Source organism: Telmatherina bonti (assembly GCF_933228915.1).
Source record: "Telmatherina bonti genome assembly, chromosome: 13".
NCBI classification, from domain to species: Eukaryota; Metazoa; Chordata; class Actinopteri; order Atheriniformes; family Telmatherinidae; genus Telmatherina; species Telmatherina bonti.
In genome coordinates, this window is record NC_136611.1 from 6,320,660 (window position 1) to 6,339,863 (window position 19,204).

The window sequence follows — 19,204 nt, forward strand, 5'->3', positions numbered from 1 at the left end:
ACTGAGGAGGGAGTCGTATTTGATTTGCTGTGAGTAAAATGTGCTGATTAATAAACAGAATTATCTAAAATATTTTTTTAAAAAAACAGTTGTATCTGGTATAGTTTGTTCTTTTTATTCTATTTTTTGTTATCTTCCCGTTTGACCTAAAAGACCATTTCCTTTCTACTTTAGGAGCATTGTTCCATGGATTAAGAAGTATGGAACTAATCCGGCATCTGGGGAGGTAAGAAAACACTTAAGGCTGTGATGATATGCTTTAGTCTCAATTTGATTATGAATTTTTGGGTGTTGATTCAATTTACATTGTGATTTTGTAGACAAAAGACAAAAACAAAATGTACAAAACTTTTTTTGCTCGTCATTTTTCTTGATTTCAATGAGGAAAAAACAACACAGTACCCGAACCATCATTCTGCTGCTATTAGGAAGACAAATAAAAAAGATTAATAAAAATGAAAAAATGATGATATATTAATTGTATTTATGTAAAAAAAAAAAAAGAACAAAAAAATCTATTATATAAAAAAATCCAGACATTCAATTTTTTTCCATTCTATTTCCCATCCTTAAAAACCCTCATTCATGTTATTAAAATGGTAAAATTACTGCATCCACTCGTCTGTTCCAAAGTGAATAGTACATCTATCTATCTGTATATCTGTCAGTCAGTCATCTAAGACAAACTAATAAGTTGCTTCTAACAGAAATGCACTATTTTTCTGTGTAAATCAACAAAGTAAGTTACAAAGTGAGTTACTTTTTGAATTAAGTAACAAGTAACGAGTTACATTTTCAGTAACTAGGTATGTTTTCAGTAAAATTATAATATATTCATCATGTGTGCAAGATTCAGTAAACATGCTTAATTAGTTTTCTGTCTTTCTTACAGAAACTGGAGGCGAAGTCTCTTATCAAACTCAACTTTGCCAAGAACAACGACGGTAAATATTCTCATATTTGTCTGTGTTTAATAAGCTGATGCTGCCATGAGAATGAACTGCGTTTAGCAGATCAAAACTCCGCCTGTTAAGAAGGAAAAGGTCAAAGCGACGCCCTTCTGAACTCCCTCCTTGTGGATGGGATGAAAGCAAAGTGAGGCAAACGGAGAACATGACATGAAGTCCTTGCCGACTTCTAGAGCAGAAGATTTTTCCTGCTGTGACACCAGATTAAGATGAACTCTCCGTCCAGATGCTTATCGCCGTTTTCCTTTTCAGGAAAGTATCACTGTCCTGTTCTGTACAACGTCTTCACCAATAATTCTCACATCGTTGCCAACAAGGTCACTGGAAACGTGTTTTCCTACGAGGTTGGTGAGCTTTCACTGTTTAGCTGCATTCATGTTCACATGTGAACGTCTGATAAAAGATGCAGATAGTCTGACAGGATGAGGCATTGCACCGTAGAGGCAATGGTTTTGTTTTTATTAATCTTTTTACATTTAGGCATTCTGCTGTTATATGCTCATGTAAAAAAACATATTTGCATCACATTATAGTTAAAATTGAATTAAATACCAGTTGTTTTTGTTTTGTTTGTAGGCTGTTGAGCAGCTAAACATCAAGACCAAAAGCTTTAAAGATCTCCTGACTGATGAACCTTTTACCAGAAAGGATCTTCTAACCCTCCAGGTGAGCCATTACTGGATTTGTTACTATGGAGACGCATTATTCTAGAAAACAAAACATAATCTGAATGCAATTTTCTCTGTTTTTCTATTTTCAAAGGACCCCACAAACCTGGATAAATTCAACGTTTCCAACTTTTTCCACGTGAAAAACAACCTCAAAGTGTTGGACCCAGGTGAGTTTTAGACCCCACATGTTCATGATGCTCTCAGTTAGGTTAGTTTCCTCCTGATTGCCTTTCCTGCTGCTCTTTAGATGAGGAAAAGGCCAAACAGGATCCAGCGTATCACCTGAAGAGCACCAACCTGGAGACCAGGGAGACCTTAGCCGAGCTGTACAAAGACTACAAGGGGGATCAGCTCTTGGCGTCCACCATGAAGGAGCCAGAGGCCAAGAAGACCGACAAATTAAACGCTGTAAGTAGAACAAAATCCTAAATAAGAATCCCCCACACAGTGATATCTTGCTGTTGATAATATTCCTGTAAACCAGCGAGAGGCTGATGGTTCAGATCTTAGGATGATGCCTGACGTCTCAGATAGGAGCCCCTAATCGCTCCACATATTGTTCAGCGTTAAATTCAGACCATTTTAATGGGAGTTTTCACCATCAAGACCATTTAAATGCAGCTTATTTCCAAATACAGTTCAATTATATACACCTATAGTAAAAAAATGATTTAAATTTTATTGTCCTATCAGGTCTTTTTAGCTTTGCTGCTGCAGGATTTTAACATTAATCTGAGGAAGGAATTTTTTATTTTTTTTTTATTTTTTTAACCTGTCCTGTCCAGCATCTCAGCATACAGAACAGCAATCTGCGTGCCATATTTTTCCCAGACAGATTTGCTCTGTCAAGGGAGACATCTCATGTAAATAGCTGCCCTTGATAATCTGAATATTTTTATTATTATGATAATTATTTTATTTTATTTTATTTATTTATTTATTTATTTATTTTCCTTTTATCATTTTGCAATCATCGTCAGTCTTGATATGGCCGAGCTGGACCTGGCAGGGAAAGAGGAAAAAAAAAAAAGAGGAAATGAAAGGAGGAAAAAGAGAGACAGAAAAGAAAGGCGTGTCTAAGCTACTAAAGTTACAGTATTTGCAAAGCAATTTAAATTACTGAAAAAATACAACAAGACATAAGTAGGATAGTGACAATATTCAAAACAGACAAAAAAATGAAAAATAAAAGTAAAAAAAGAAAATGAATTAATAAAATAACAATTACAATACCAACCGTTATTAAACATACCTACAGAGAGTCATCAGCAACATTTAGTAGGAAGCAGATGGGAAGATGAGCGCTTTGTGGGCGTGCACGTGTGAGTGTTCAACCTGTGATCATGCAATCAAAGATCAGCTGAGTGCTTGTAGGGGAGCACGACCACGACCCGATGTGTAGAGGAGGAAGCCAAGGCCCCCAGGGCCCGGCAAGCCCACCGCGCACAGAGCCCGGGCAGGCAAAGCAGAGAGAGCCTCCGTCCCCCGAGCCCAGAGCAGTGGAAGCCCCCAGGCAGGCGCCACTCGGCCATCGCCCTGTGCTACCCGGTGCCCCTGCCTCAAATTCCTTCCTCTCTGAAGGAACTGGACGGAGGAAGGAGGGATAATTAAATTCCTTCCTCTCTGAGGAAGGAATTTAATTTTTACTTTGTACACAAGAGGGAGCCAAAAGATCGCTTATGCACTGACTTTACTTACATGTAAACAAGTAAAATAGAAGAATTATTTGCTGTTATAAATATTTGAGGTTCTTTTGAAAAGCATCCAAATCCAAATGGAAAGACCATGTCAAGTTCTGGTCCTGAACCAGTTTATCTGCATATTGCTGCTGTTTCTGTTACCTTCCTGTTTACATTTTGAGCCGAATCGGAGGAATAAAATCAAATAATGCTGTTTTCCCTACAACTATGTCCTGCTATAAGCAGAGAGATGAACTGAGTGCGAACAGGATCTGCACCTCGTGTTGGTCATCTCTCCTTTGAAGCTGCGCTGCGTCTCATCTCTTTTCTTTGGTTCTGTCCGTCCGGAGTTCATATTGGAGGTGATGGTGCGACAGCTTCTGGGGAAACCGTGAATGTAGGTCAGACAGAGCAAACAAGGTAAAGTCTGAGCTATCAGAAGAAGTGGAGCAGAAGAATGCTGAAGCATTAAAGCAGGTTAGACTTTAGCTCTTTGGATCAATTTTCTGCTGGAGTCTGCGGCGACTTATCCTCCTGATACACCATCATTTATTCAACAAATCTATTACGTTCTCATTTAAGATAAAGGCGTCATAATTAACCGCGTGTCGTAACATCTTAACCACGTAAAGCTGCAGTTTGACTTTAAGCTACTTTGCTTTTCACCTGTGATGAGGAACGAGATGTTTTCACATGACGAGCTGATTGTTTTTTATCCCTCCTTCCTCCGTCCAGTTCGGTTTGTATGACGCCATCCGTCCGTCACACGGCCGATTCAGGCTTTTGATTATTGAGTTACAATTATTTAATCATTGATTAATGACTTTATGTTCAGTAATTTCAGACAAAAGGTCAGAAAGCAGAACATTTTTATCGTGAAATCCGTCAAAACTGGCTTTTTCCAGAGTTTCAACCCGTATCTTCCAAAGAGGTTTGATAAGTAAAAATACGATCCGCATGACTGAGAGACGAGACGACTTATTGATCACATCATCATCAGTGTAATCACCAAGATAAAATGGATCTTAAACAGTACGGTTCAAAACAGGGAATTATTTATAGTTTGTTTTAATCTACTTATTCATTTATGGTATAATTACTGTAAATGCTTTACTATTGAAAATGTAGTATTTAAAAAGTTTTTCTGTTCATTTTTATCTTATCTTCTACATTGATTGGAGTTTCTTTGGGGGACTTTTGTAAGCTTTATCTGTGTGAGTGTGTGTGTGTGACAGATAATGAGCGATTAGGTGTATGTGTCTTTAGTTTGGTAAGATCCTACAGCGGTGGTCATTAGTTTGGGCCCACTTTCCCCAGTGGGTTTAATGGGAAAGTGTTTTGTGATCAGAGGTGTTTGCTTGACTACATGAAGCTGAAAGTATTTTAATTTGACATTTAATCACTGCTGTTATTATGTAAATCACTTTGCACAGCTTTTTGGTATAAAAAGAGCTATATATATATATATATATATATATATATATATATATATATATATATATATATTATTTGATCTTAGTATTTTGAGTATTTTTCTACCTACACTGTCTGCCTTGCTGCTGGAAGACCAGAACCTTCTGGTCTACAGGATGAATAAAGTCCTGTCTCTGGTCTATCGAACCATCTGTAGGAGCCATATTATAAGTCATGAATGTCTGCGAATATGCTGATGTGTGCAGGCTTCATTGGCACTTGGGTGGAGGATGTGTCACTTTGGGTGTGAACGCACACATTACAAATAGTTGCACTCACCTGAGCGCATCGTTTTGGCTGTAAGGATGCAGAAGTGGGGTGAGCTCGGGAGTAAACGTTTTGTTGACTAATTGTTGCGGCTAACTGTCCAACGCCATCTACTTCAGCCGCTGCAGGCTAAACACGGGAGATATTGATGACGCGCACAATTAGATGTTTTTGCTCTGCGTATTGTTTGTCCATTGTAATTTATTTAAAGTAACTATAAAAATAAACAAACGCAATAAGGAGAACATACATCTTAGTGCGCGTCATCAATATCTCCCGTGTTTAGCCTGCAGTGGCTGAAGTAGATAATGGCGTTGGACAGTTAGCCGCAACACCATCTATAGACCACACCGCTTGTGTTTTGGCTTCTTCGCAGCCTCTTATCGTCCTGATCTTTTACCTCCACGCGCTCCTTCTAGATGGCTGAGATCTGCCAACCAGTTGCTGCTTGTCTGAAGCTAAGAGGGGACATCACCCCCACACTGTGGAAAAGCCTCCTCTTCCATATAAATCTTGCTTAAAGACAAATGATCTGTCTAGGTTTTAAACCAGCCTCCGTTTTGCTTAACATTGTTTTTTATATCTGTTTTATTGTTGTTTAGTTACCTCTGTCGTATCTCCTTGCCGTAGAGCGCTTTGGACAAATTACTGTTAAAGTGGTGTTTTTATTGTTGATGCTTACAAAGTTGACTTAACGTCAGGCCTGTCGCAATCAGTCAATTAATCGCACAATAAGATAAAATGCACGCAATAAGTTTGCTGGACGTAATCATTTTTATTTGTCTTACCTTTCTCTCTCGCTCACTCTCTCACTTAAAGTGTGAGAGCTGAGATATTAACTAAACACATTTGCACTTAAAACACAACCATCATCTACAGTTTTCCCAGCTGGGAAAAAAAAGACCATAATAAACAGGCTAGCTCCATCTTCCCGACCGTCCACGATCACTGGAGTGTTTATACGGCATATTAAATGCAAACTGGACAATGCAAACTGGTGTGCACTCAGACAGCGTGGTTGGTAAAGCGACGTTGCCCTTTAATATGGTTAAAAAAGGCCACATTTGTTGCAAACATTTCATAGCCAGTAGGAATCGCCTGGATGAACATTCATGTTACAATTCCACAACTTTACAATGACATGAAAATGACATTTTACCATTCCACCTCTGGTCAAGTCCAAACATGTCCCCTTCTATGAGCTTTTTAGACTATATAACTGTGTTACATGGTGTTTAGAGACAAGATGTTCTAGATAACCACGTGGCCAAAACCCCAGGAGAAACCCTGATCTGTTTTAACAGACTGGGGACTACATGAGCATAAACTAGTCTGCACATTTGTTACGCAGGGACGCAGGTAGGATCCAACAAGCAGACACGATTCCAGAAAGTGATTTATTAGTATTTTCAGGTTTCGATGCTTTCTGATTGTAGAAAGCGCTGGTTTGCAGGCTGGCAGGATCTCTGACAGGGAAGAATACAGGATAGTTACTAAGCTGACAATTCACACTGGCAAATAGTCAGGAGCCGAGAGCTGTTACCACAAGGCAATCACCAATCTGGCGATGATCAGCAGGTTGGACTGGTAAATACAGACTCTGCTGGTTGCCAGATGCCAACCAGGTGTTGCTTCATTTGCCAGAATGCTGACCACGTCCACCAGAGAACAGGAACCACAACAACATCCAGCTAAATCTTTAGAAATTAAAGTGTGTTGATCTTTGAAAGGGTGTACTTGTATTATTATGACATTAATGTTATTTTAGTTGAAAATGGTCTTAAAATGACAACAATAATCGCTTTGCGCAATATTATTGTTTATCGCAAACATTTCCGAGACAATTAATCGCATGGCAATATTTGTTACCGTGACAGGCGTACGTGACGTGACTATCTTACGTGATATCTAATGTAGATCTGAATGCATCTATTTTCTGTATTTCTTCCTCTTCAGGCTCACTACTCCACAGGCAGAGTGTCCGCCTCCTTCACATCCACAGCCATGACTCCTGCAACAACACATGAAGCAGGCAAGTGAACATTTGTGTCCCACCCCAAAAAAAGCCCTGGAGATTCACAGCTAAGCTAAACATTCACATCTTTTTCTATTCTTGTTGCTTCAACCTCTGTTTATTCAGGGAAGAGCAGAGTTCATCGTGCTGTAGCGCAGTTCAGCTGCGAGCTCACGCAGATGAAAAGTAACTGCCAGGGAGAGCTGATCATTTAGTGCTTTCTTCCCCCGTCAGCTGCTTAACGGCTCCATGAGAGATCCACCGTTATGCAATAGGTTCAGCGCACTCGGGAAGGAGACGCTGCTGGAATTTTGTGACCTAGTTTAGTTTTCGGAATAAAGATGGCATGTGGGGTAATCTTAACGAATACAGAGAAAAGACCCAAAGATGGAAATCTGAATGTGTGAAGTGACTTCTGTGACATATAAAGTACTGTGAATTATTAATTATCATTTACTTATTGATGTTACAAAAACTTTTGTCTTGGATTAACAGTAACTTACATTTCTTTTAAATGATTTATTTCGGATAAAGCCAAATTTAAAGATTGATGTCAATGAAATGGATGATTTTGAACTCGCTGGCTGCCGGCTGCAGCAGGGAGCTCCGTGCCGCCGTCGTCTCGGAGCGTTTTGGCTCAACTTTCAGGACTGCAGAAGGTTGTCGATGTGGAGGGATGATTCTGCTGGGTGTGTGCGTTGGGCGTCTTCCGAGTGCACTTGGAGTGCATTCGCAACGTGTTGGATGTGCTCTGGGCGCATGCACAGAGAGCGCATTTTGGGGACGTTTTGACAAGCGTACCCGGCCAAACCGGCTTTCCAACGAAATCAACTTTATTTCTATCACACATTTTATCAACGTAAACAGTTACCAAAGTGCTGGACAAATAAAACAGTGAAAAAGAAAAACAATGTTACTAAAATATGGACGATACTAAAACAGTGATAAATACAAAGTAAGAAGTTTAAAAATACATCCATCCATCTTCATGCCGCTTATCCGGGGTCGAGTCGCGGGGGCAGCAGCCTAAGCAGGGAAGCCCAGACTTCCCTCTCCCCAGCCACATTTACCAACTCTGCGGGGGGATCCCGAAGTGTTCCCAGGCCAGCCGAGAGATATAATCCCTCCAGCGTGTCCTGGGTCTTCCCCGGGGTCTCCTCCCAGAGGGACGTGCCTGGAACACCTCACCATGGAGGTCCAGGAGGCATCCTAACCAGATGCCCGAGCCACCTCAACTGGTTCCTCTCGATGCGGAGGAGCAGCGGCTCTACTCTGATCTCCTCCAGGATGACCGAGCTCCTCACCCTATCTCTAAGGGAGAGCCCGGCCACCCTGCGGAGGAAACCCATTTCAGCCTCCTGTATACGAGATCTCGTTCTTTCGGTCACGACCCACAGCTCATGACCATAGGTGAGGGTAGGAACGTAGATCGACTGGTAAATCGAGAGCTTCGCCTTCTGGCTCAGCTCCTTCTTCACCACGACAGACCGGCGCAGAGTCCGCATTACTGCAGACGCCGCACCGATCCGTTTGTCGATCTCACGCTCCATCCTTCCCTCACTCGTGAACAAGACCCCGAGATATTTAAACTCCTCCACTTGAGGCAGGACCTGACTGGAAGCTTAAAAACAGTCACAATGAACCGGTAATAAATAAAAACATCACGCTTTCTGTAAACAACAGCGTCTGTGGCAGCCAATACGTTTAATGTCAGACATGTCAGCTGTTGAAACATCGAGCTGAAACTGATAAGATGAGGTAAAAATGCGCGATATTATCGGCAGGATATCGGTATCAGTCGATATCGGCTTTAAAAAAAAAAAAAATCGTTTTATTTGTCCGTTAGGAACTTGATTTGCGAAGCAGACGGTGCTGCAGACACAATAAAAACATGAAAAATGTAAACATTAGAAACATAACAGCTATTTTACTGATTTTATAATTAACCAATAAAACAACAGGAACTGGGAGAACACCAGAAGTAGGACAGATGCACAGATCTTCCTCTTTCAGTTGTCATGATTCATATGATTCAGCTGTGTTGCACATAAAGTTGAAATATTCTTATTTTGCACAACGAAGGAATGTTTATGTCTTTCAACATGACTTCCAAATCATACTGTATGTTAACTCCACAACAGACGGGGATGATATCAGCGTTGGTTATCGACCAAAGGAGCTGGAAAATATCAGCATATTGGATATTGACCAAAATCTAACCTCATGCATCCCTAACTGTAGGGATACACACATTTTACACCTCTTGTCATAAGTTTTGGGACATTTTTCCGTGTAATCCAATGGAAGTTTCCAAACTTATGACTAGTGATGTACAGCGAGTTAGTTTAGCTCAGTATATCACTCAAACAATCCTAGTTAATGTTGAGACTAAATTCCTTTGGAGCCATATTGACAACGTTTCCAGTTCGCCTTGAGTTATTAGTTGAACATTTTCAGCTGAAGATGCTGAATCTTGTGGAAAAACACTTGCAAAAAAAATCAGAGTCCAGAAAGATTGCAAACGATGTGAGATGAGGTGAAGCGGCAGCAGTTATCAGACAGTATAGAGCGAGCCGAAGTGGCGCGAATCAAGGCTGCGGGGACGGTCTCTAAAACAACGCCGCAGGCCGCCTCTCTGTGAAAAAGAGACTGGTCTTCAGACTGAGGTGATCAATTGAAATCAGAGTTTCAGTGACAGCTCAGACAGTGTGCAGAACTCTGCCAGACATCAGCTTCTGTCACACAAAAGCGTGAGATTAAACATCACTGAAGGACATGACAATTGATCTTGTTAACATTTACAGCTTTTTGCTGGAGTTGAAACAGATTCAGCTAAATGAAAGTGGTTTCAATGGGGTAAAGTACTGTGACGATGTGGTATTATACAGGTGTAAGACACGTTAGACATGATAGCTATGCAGATACATGCGACTACATCATGCAAAGAGAAGGAAAATTGAATACTACCTTGTATGTCACCTTAATGACCTGAAATGAAGGAACTTTGCATAAACATGGTTTCAAGGATTTCATATGATGTTTTTGTTCAAGCACATTTTATTAAACCTGAAATTCTGCACTTTAATTGCATCCTAGTTGTTTATTTTTAAATCCGATGTGATGCCATGAAGAGCTCCAATCATGAGAGCTTTTATTTAGCTGTATATCTGCAGATCAATGCTCCAGAGACCTGTGCAACACTGGCAAAACACTGAGTCTGAGATTACAGTTGACGTTTGGGGAAAACATGTCAGAATCACGGTAAATAAAGATGTAATGTAGCTGTTACGTTGCATTTGGTTCAGGCCTTCAAGCAGAAATACCCTTAACGCCTGAGAATACCTATAAGCTACCTGAGCGCCCTGTTTTTGTGTAGTTAACATACCTGTGTTTGTGTTTTTGTCACAGACGCCATTGCAGATGACACTGTGCGTTATCAGTACGTGAAGAAAAAGGGCTACGTCCGTCTACACACAAACAAAGGAGATCTGAACCTCGAGCTGCACTGTGATAAGGTAAGATGTGACTCATTCAACAAGCGTTAAAGAGCCAATCTGTCGGAATTACTCCCATCTAACACTGAAATCGTGTATCCGCGTTCCAGCGCCTCACCGTTACGAACACCTGTTGTAACAACGGTAGCCGGGAGGCTTTCATAGTCGTGGTGAAGCCGGACTAAAAGCCGGTTGGAAGGCTTTATAAGCTGTTATTTTATTTAACAAAATGCTGCGTTTACAGCGACTTTGAAAGCTACTGAAACCATGTAAACGTACATTTCTGCACCAGCGAGGCTGCTGGTTTTTTTTTTTTTAGGGGGATCCACTCCAGGGATCCCCAGTCCTGGTCCTCAAGGACCAGTGTCCTGCAGGTTTTCCATGTGACCCTGCTGGAACACATCTGACTCAGACAAGCTCTGCACATGTCTGCTAAACACATACTGATTGAATCAGGTGTGTTGTAGCAGGACATCGGCCCTCGAGGACCTGCATTGAGGATCCCTGATCTACTGTTGCTGATGATGCTAACCAGCAACACTATCTAACAAAACCCATTTAAACCAGTTAGCTTTAGGCTAATTTAGGCAGCATAGTTGACCCTCTAGTCCAGGAGGAAGCTGCAACTTCAGCATCTCTTTTAAAATCTTTCTGCATCATGATCTCCTTCCACCTGGGGAAGGCTAGCCTGATGCTGATCCTCCTGTTTTAACACTCTGGTCACGCTGGCTTTTTTTTGTTGTCTTGGCGACGGTGAAAACGGCTCCTATGCTTCTCCTGCTTTTATGTCAATAACTGAACAGGTTTTCCAACTTGTCGGGGTAGTAAGCCTCTCGCTGGTCTTCTTGTCTGGTGTTTTGATCGCTGCGCGCTGGCTGGCAAAGGAAACGTTTTTTATTCCACATTGGCTGCTGTGGTTTCAAGATGAAGCTTCCCAACCGGCTTACCGTCATACGTAGAAACAAATCTAAAAGTCTTTGCTTAAGAGAATTTGTCAGATTACATCGGAGGTTATAATTAGATTAGATTAGATTCAACTTTATTGTCATTACACATGTACAAGTACAATGCAACGAAACGCAGATGGCATCTAACCAGAGTGCAATAAGAAACAAGTGCAAAGTATATATTATCTGCAGTATGTACAAGTATTTTACAGTATAATAATACACCAACGGTAAGATGTATAGAAATGCAGGTGTGGATTCTGGCCAGTAAACTAAATAAAAAGTTACACAATGTCACAGAGATTGCTTGGGAGTAAAAATGCTTTATATGTTTAATAATGTAGAAAAATTAATTCAATTCTCTTCAGCTTTATTTGTACAGCGCCACAATACAACAATATTGTCACAGGACACTTTACATACACATCATTTCAAGCCAATTCATACATATCCTATAACAGAAACCAACTGATTGCATCGAGTCATGACTTGGATCCAATCCCCCATCCTGAGCTGCACGCAGCGACAGTGGGAAGGAAAAAACTTCCCTTTAACAGGAAGAAAACCTCCGTCAGAACCCGGCTCAGGGAGGGCAGCCATCTGCCTCGACTGGTTGGGGTGGAGAGGACAGGAAAGACAGAACAACATGTACAACTGCACTTATTCAGGAAGACCTGCGGAAAAAAGGAGAAATAAGTTAGAGACGGCAATACTGGCATATATTTATACATTAATATATTAGAAAAATAGAGTGAGGTACTTCTCAGTGCATCAGGTAACATCCCCAATGCTACATAAGTAATGGATGGCTAGACTACCCATAACTATAAGAGCAATGAGCAGAACCTGGACAGTTGGGTCCCGTACATGCAGACTCCAACTCAGGAGATGCTCATATCCTAACTATAAGAATCATGGAAAAGGAAGGTTTTCAGCTCCATCTTAAAGGTGTGGAGGGAGTCTGCCTCCCGAACCCATATATCATTTCAATCAGAAATTATTCTCCTTTTCTTTAACAATCACACGACAGTTTCAGGTTTCCTTTCTGGACGAACATTGTTGGCACGACGTTGAGCACATATAATCGTGCTTACAGTTCTTCAAGCCCTTGGAACTAAAATCTCTTCTAGTTTTATGTTCATTTACCAAAATTATAAGTAAAGTAATAAATAAAATGTTCCACATGCAAAAATATCAATGAGGCTGTTTCATTAATTCTCCACTAAAAGGAAGTCAGATAACTCAGTCGTGACGCAAGTTTGGTCCGATTAAATCGCATTTGGATGACTCATCCTCCATCTTCCCTAATTTTTCTTTGTCACCAGACTTTTGTGTGTGTGTGTGTGTGTGTGTGTGTGTGTGTGTGTGTGTGTGTGTGTGTGTGTGTGTGTGTGTGTGTGTGTGTGTGTGTGTGTGTGTGTGTGTGTGTGTGTGTGTGTGTGTGTGTGTGTGTGTGTGTGTGTGTCAGTCATCTTCTAAAGGTTGAAAACCCCCAAAGCCACTGTGAACTCCATGCCATAGTAACCAGCTGTGGCTACTTTTCATTGGCCTCTGAGCTGTCGAATCAGAATAATCAGGGGAAAGTTGCAGCGGTTAGACAACCTCTGTGCCCCCTCGCGCCCTTCCACCCCACCGTCCTCCCCTGTGGTTTTCACACAACATTGCAGCTCTATTCGTAGCCTGCTGTTTAGGAATTAATGAGCCACTTCCCCTGTCACATACACTCACAGTCACACACATCCAGAGCTCAGCATTGTGTAAAACTGCCTATTTGTTCACCAAGCTGTGGTGGAGTTTTGCGCCCGTTTTCCCCGACTTGGAGAAAGTGTCATATACCGGGGGGTGATGGATATCAGTCTCAGTCATGAAGAATATCAGAGCTGATGCATCAAAGCGGCTTCATCTGACATGATAAACTGGTTTTTAGATCAAATTAAATCACTGCAAGTGAAAATTCAGGGCTATTTTTTTAATAATTAAGATTAAGTTGATGCTTCAGTGTGGAAAGAAAGATGCCTGGAAATGCAGACAAACCCTGTAAAACAAGTCATTTAGATTGTTTGGATGTCTGTACTACTTTTCTAAGAACGGCACAGCCTGTTAACATATGAACTGGTACACTACGTGCATTTTTCCCCACTATCTGCGTCAGAAAACATTGTTTCCATGCTGTCAAAGCTGCTTCTGAACTATTTAAGGTACTTGTGAAGTCGTATTGCATTTTAAACATTCACAGGCTCCTTCCCCTCAGAGATACACAAACACAAAAGCACGCACTCTAAATTAACCATCATTAAAACGCAACGACAGCACGGAACAGGAGAGATCAGAGTTAAAGATAGAGAACGCTTGACGTCATGCTCTTTGATTCGGAATCACAACAAACTTGTGTATTTTTATGAGTCTTGCATTTGGGCAGCAGATGATCTGGTGATCTCTTGGATCAGTTAGTAAGTTAGTCATTGCTGATTTATTTTTGCTCTCTTTTCCATTGTAAAAGCAAGTTTTTTATGGTAAAACTGTAGAAATCTGTGTGTGTAGTATGCTTTTACTTTCTGGTTTTTAAAAAACAAAACAAAGGCTAAAGAAGCAGTGACATTAAAACCGTCATGTAGGTCGAAATAAAACCTGTAGATCTTAGAAAAAAAAACCGCCATCCTGTTAAAACCCAGAGAGTAAAAATAGTTTTTTTTTTTTTTTACAAAAGCATCTGGTGGTTCTAGGAAACAATCAGACATTGTTGCCAAAGGGGGAAAAGTTAGTTTCTCACATAAATGTACTCAAACGCACACACAGAAGTGTTCCTCAAGGCTGTTGACATTAATAACAGTCGACCTGACCAACGTCATAGTCAGAAGCACGCCTCCTGCACGGAGAACAAACGCTCCCTTTATTCCAGCGTGCCAGTCAGGCACAACTGGCTGCTTTCTGTGAGGAGCGAACATCTTGTAATGATTTACTAGACGTTACAAAGCTTTTATTACCTACGTCTACTTTCAGAGACCCACACATCTATTTGCAGGTTGTGTTTTGTGTTTTTTTACACCTACAGAGCAGAGTTTTGCACATTGCTCCGTAACTTTTTTAGATATGTGAGTCTGCCTCAGGCAGCAGTTGAACTCTGCTTCATACTCTGTGTGAAAAACTAAGTACAACCTGACTGCTTCATGGGCATCAGGAGGGTAAGCAGCCAGGTTCTGCTGGTCATATGTGGACTTGTGGATCAGTGTCCCTGTGGAGACCAAACTGAAGAGGTTTGGTTGGGATGCAAAGCACACAAACATGTGGAAACAGCTGGGATTGGGATTGTTTTGTAGCCGCAGGACCGGGACACCTTGCTGTCTCTGAGTGGACCATCCAACGTGGCGCCGTCTGTCCTGCAGCGAAAAGGCTCATTAATGCTTCCTCACGTACGGAAATGTGGACGTTTGAAACGTTGTCATGCGTCGCTGCTTTTATGTTTCCATGGTTAAGTCAGCTCGTCCACCAGGAGGCATTACTGAGTTCAGACTTAACTTAGCTAGCGGTAATGCATCGCTACAAAGTTGTTTACAACCATCCGAAAACAACAGAAGAAGAATAAAACCATGACATGTTTTCCTGTTCTTCATTTTTCATTTCATTTTCATTTATTTTATTTATTTCATTCAAAACAACATAAAAATAAATACAAAATAAAACTGCCTAAATTTGGCTTGAATGAAAAGGAGCAGAAAGAAGAGCAATCTTATGATATCTGCCCCTTAATTAATTTCTTAATCATCTTATGTCCATTTCTTATTATACATTTTACAATATTCACATACAACATCCAGTTGTTCCAAAATTAGCATTAATTACCCATTGCATTTCTTTGTTTTCATAGTTTTGAAAGCATTTACAGATATCCAAAATGTAACACTGTCGTAATTATTCAAGGTAATTCACATTATGCCTCTAACTCTTCATAAGTCTTTAATATTGTTCTTTTTATGCTTTTCTTAAATACGTTGATTGTTCCTGATTCTTTAAGCCATTCTTCTCAACTCCTTCTGTGTCTTCTGCGGGTGCTTTTTATGTGGCAGCTTCTGCATCGTGATTAATGATGAAAATGGACCAAATTACGCCATGCAGAGGATGGACAAACTCTCCGTCCAGCATAAAGGAGCCTGAAATGGGCTCCTTCCACAACACACTGAGCCTCGTTCACTGATATCTTCATAAGGAATTTAGTTAAATTCTTTCTTAAATTTCCCAAAAAAAACCTACATCATGTTCATGAATGTGTTCTCAGCAGGATTTTTCACATTTTTCACATGAGGTGCTAGTTAGGGTGCTTTCAGTGCACATGTGTGTGTAGTCTGTGGTACTGATGGTGTTGGGAAGAGACCAGTGATGGAATAAAATCCCATAAAATCAACTTAATATATTGTGTGCGACCAGTTGATTTACTGGGAAAGTGCAGCTGGGATGAGACTGGGATATTCCCACCATGTCTCCCAGGTCCTGCTGAAAGGTTCCAGAGGGCAAAAGATCTAAGAACGCTGAGAGAAGCTGCCCATGTGGTGGAACAAAAAGGCTGTGGAGCAGCAGTTTGATCAGAATACAATATGGATTTAATGGATTCATTGTTTGATTTTAGGATCCAACGAATGATGTGAAACAATATCACGGATAATTGATCGCAGTCATTTCCGTTCATTTTGAAAGTACACCACTGGTGATGGCTGATGGGACACTTTCTCATGAGATCCAAATGGGAATGTTTTCCCAAACATTATACTCTGGGTGAAATGGTTCCTCCTCCTGATAGTAGTCTATACATTCTGTAATCATCAACAATAAGAAATATAGTTAGACCCTTCAGTTTACTGTAAATCTGTAAAAACTCTGACCAATCCAAACGTTTTGAATGTTTGCAGGTTTTTTATTTCATCCAGCAAAAAAAATCTGCCAAAGAAAAAAAAAAAAGAAGTCTCTAAATGTGTAGAAAAGGATCAGTATGGTGGTAAAAAATAAAAATTGAGGGGAAAAAATTTGAAGTTGTTTTACAAACATCTGGTTTACAGACGCTTAACCCAAAACTGCCTGCGCGACTCTGAAGTAAGTCCTGGCTGCAAATTTTGTCCTTTATGCCGCTGTCTGATTGGATGGAGACTAGTCAGACCGTCCAATCAGAGAGCAGACTGACTGAACGGCGACTAGTCAGACCGTCCAATCAGAAAGCAGACTGACTGAACGGCGACTAGTCAGACCGTCCAATCAGAGAGCAGACTGACTGAACGGCGACTAGTCAGACCGTCCAATCAGAAAGCAGACTGCTTCCTGTCCTACTGGACCACGGTGACCTCATGATGTGGTTCCAGCTGTTGAATTATGCAGTCCATTCACTGCTTCTGTATTTCATTACATTTTTTGTTTATTTAGGATCCTATAATATGTCAGATGTTTCATTTAAAGCCTGTCAGAGACCAGATTATCAGTTCCAAGGTTTTCGATATGAAGACACGATGTACATAAAATTCTCGACTGAGGCAGTTTATATCGTTACTGATAAACATTCATCCGTTTTTCATCTCTTATAGATTATCCGCGACCACTGGTTCTGTCTACTTGTGGTTGGTCGGACGCTTGGAGGAGTAAAAATACTTTAATGCTTTTCCAGCCAGTCTGTTTTCAGTGTCCTGCTACTCTCCAGGTCACGTTCTGCTAAAAAACCTGTTATTTTCCCACATGGAGAATTCATGTCTGACTTTCCTAATGTGGATCCTTCTGACTGTTGTTCATGAGAGCAGTTTGCATTTCCACTGCTTAGCTTGTTAAACAGTGCTGAATTTCTGTGTGTGAGGAAGCTCAGCAGTGATCTCTGATAGCAGTGTGTTCATAATTTATCTTCACATTAAGCCTGGGATTTCAATAAGCTCATTTAGCCTGGACTGATTTCCTTTAATATAATATTTGCATCATCTTTCTTTCCTCCAGGTTCCCAAAGCTGGAGAGAATTTCATCCGCCTGTGCAAAAAAGGCTACTACGATGGGACCGTCTTCCACAGGTCCATCAGGAACTTTATGGTGAGGAGAATTAGCTGCAGATACTTTAGATTTACAGGTTTTCACTGCGCTTGTCAAAGTCGTGATGATTTGTATCCTCTGTTTGTTCACTGGACTTTCACATGCAGATGTAACCTGATTCTGCGTTTAAACCATTTATAGTTGATGAGCGTCCACATTAGGCTATTAACACACATCTAAAGAAGTTTGTGTGTGAACTGCAAAAACTCAGCCTCAAAAAACAAGAAAAAAATGAGGTAAATGTTGCTCAAAATAAGATAAATTATTTGCCAACAGAACAAGAAAATTTGGCTTGTCAAGACTTCCCAAAACAAGTAAAAATACTCTTAAAACAAGGCATAAAAACTTAGAATTATCTTACCTTTAAAAAAAAAAAAAAAAGCACATGTGTACTCAATTTAAGATATGTAATCTTACTTAGATTTCAGTTTTTTGCAGTGTGTGCGTGCGTGCGTGCGTGCGTGCGTGCGTGTGTGTGTGCGTGCTTAGAGTTGTTAATTTGCTCCCTCGCCTCATATTTTCATCCTCCAGCGTGAGAATCAAACGTTCCTCCTCTGGCCTTCAGGCAACTGCTGCTCTTCTCTGCACTTTGAGTGACGCTGAAACCCGAACACAAAGTTTTTTACATCACAGAGTCTGCAGGCTGACAGACGGGGGGGTGAAAAGTTGAGCCGTAAACTGGAGATGAGACTCACAGGAAACATGGTTCAAGCTGAAATCCTGGAGACATTTTCACCGCAGCCGTGCATGTCCAAGTAGTTTCCCTCTGCAGTTTATTCTCATTGTTTCAAACTGGTAGAACTGAGAATAAATTAGGATTACGCTGCGTTATCTCTCATCTCTGATTGGAACATGAAGAATGGAAATGAGTTCCAGTTGCACCATCATTTAGGATTTTTAGTGACATTGTCTTCTGATGAAATAATAACACGTTTAGCATTGCTGATTAGTAAACAGCTTTTTCTTTCAGCTTATTCAACAGTCTGAGAGTTTAGAAAGACAGGTCTCTGATCTGCCGCTCTTCCTTTTTATTCCAGAGCCGCTCACATAATTAAAGTGGCTCCAAAGTAGACATCTGGTCTCAAGAGGTCTCTGTTTTCTTCCTCTGCCTTGGTTTTATTCTAGCTAGCTGTGTATTGTTTCTGCATAATTGCTGTGCTGCTTCGGCTTCTCCTCCACGTCCCACAGCGTCGCGTTGGAGATGACCGTTTCACAGCAGCAAATGCACTGGAAGCTTTGTGGGAACTGAAAGGTGGCTCTTGTTTTCTGATCCAGCCTGTTCTTCAGGACTTTCCAGCGTCCTGAACAACCTGAGCTGATACTTCAGGGAAGTTTAAGTTTTGCGTTTGAAATGTGAGAGGCCCCTCAGGCAGCTTCCTGGTAACACGGCGGACTCGAACAGGAGGGAGAATTGTGGAACACAAATTGGGTACAGCTGTTTTACATGATCGACTTTGTAGTCGTATCGTCGGACCTGCGGCCACATGCCTTGGACACTTGGGTGAAGAGGGGGGCGGAGCTGTCAGCTGATCACCACCTGGTGGTGAGTTGGCTCAGATGGTGGGGGAGGAAGCCGGTCAGAGCTGGCAGGCCCAAACGTGTTGTGAGGGTCTGCTGGGAACGTCTGGCTGAGTCCCCTG

The 19,204-nt window shown here is 41.1% G+C and overlaps 1 protein-coding gene across 1 annotated transcript in view; it reads left to right on the top strand.

Annotated features, from left to right (window-relative positions):
- Positions 1-19,204, top strand: part of ppil2 (peptidylprolyl isomerase (cyclophilin)-like 2) — a 37,452-nt gene that overhangs the window by 1,401 nt on the left and 16,847 nt on the right. Inside the window, exons 4-13 of the mRNA XM_079251552.1 lie at positions 1-29; positions 175-226; positions 893-944; positions 1,221-1,312; positions 1,545-1,634; positions 1,731-1,806; positions 1,887-2,047; positions 7,015-7,090; positions 10,481-10,587; positions 17,475-17,564. The exon at positions 1-29 is cut by the window's left edge and continues 34 nt beyond it. Of these exons, the coding sequence (XP_079107678.1) occupies positions 1-29; positions 175-226; positions 893-944; positions 1,221-1,312; positions 1,545-1,634; positions 1,731-1,806; positions 1,887-2,047; positions 7,015-7,090; positions 10,481-10,587; positions 17,475-17,564 (825 nt within the window). The remainder of the gene's footprint in view (positions 30-174; positions 227-892; positions 945-1,220; positions 1,313-1,544; positions 1,635-1,730; positions 1,807-1,886; positions 2,048-7,014; positions 7,091-10,480; positions 10,588-17,474; positions 17,565-19,204) is intronic.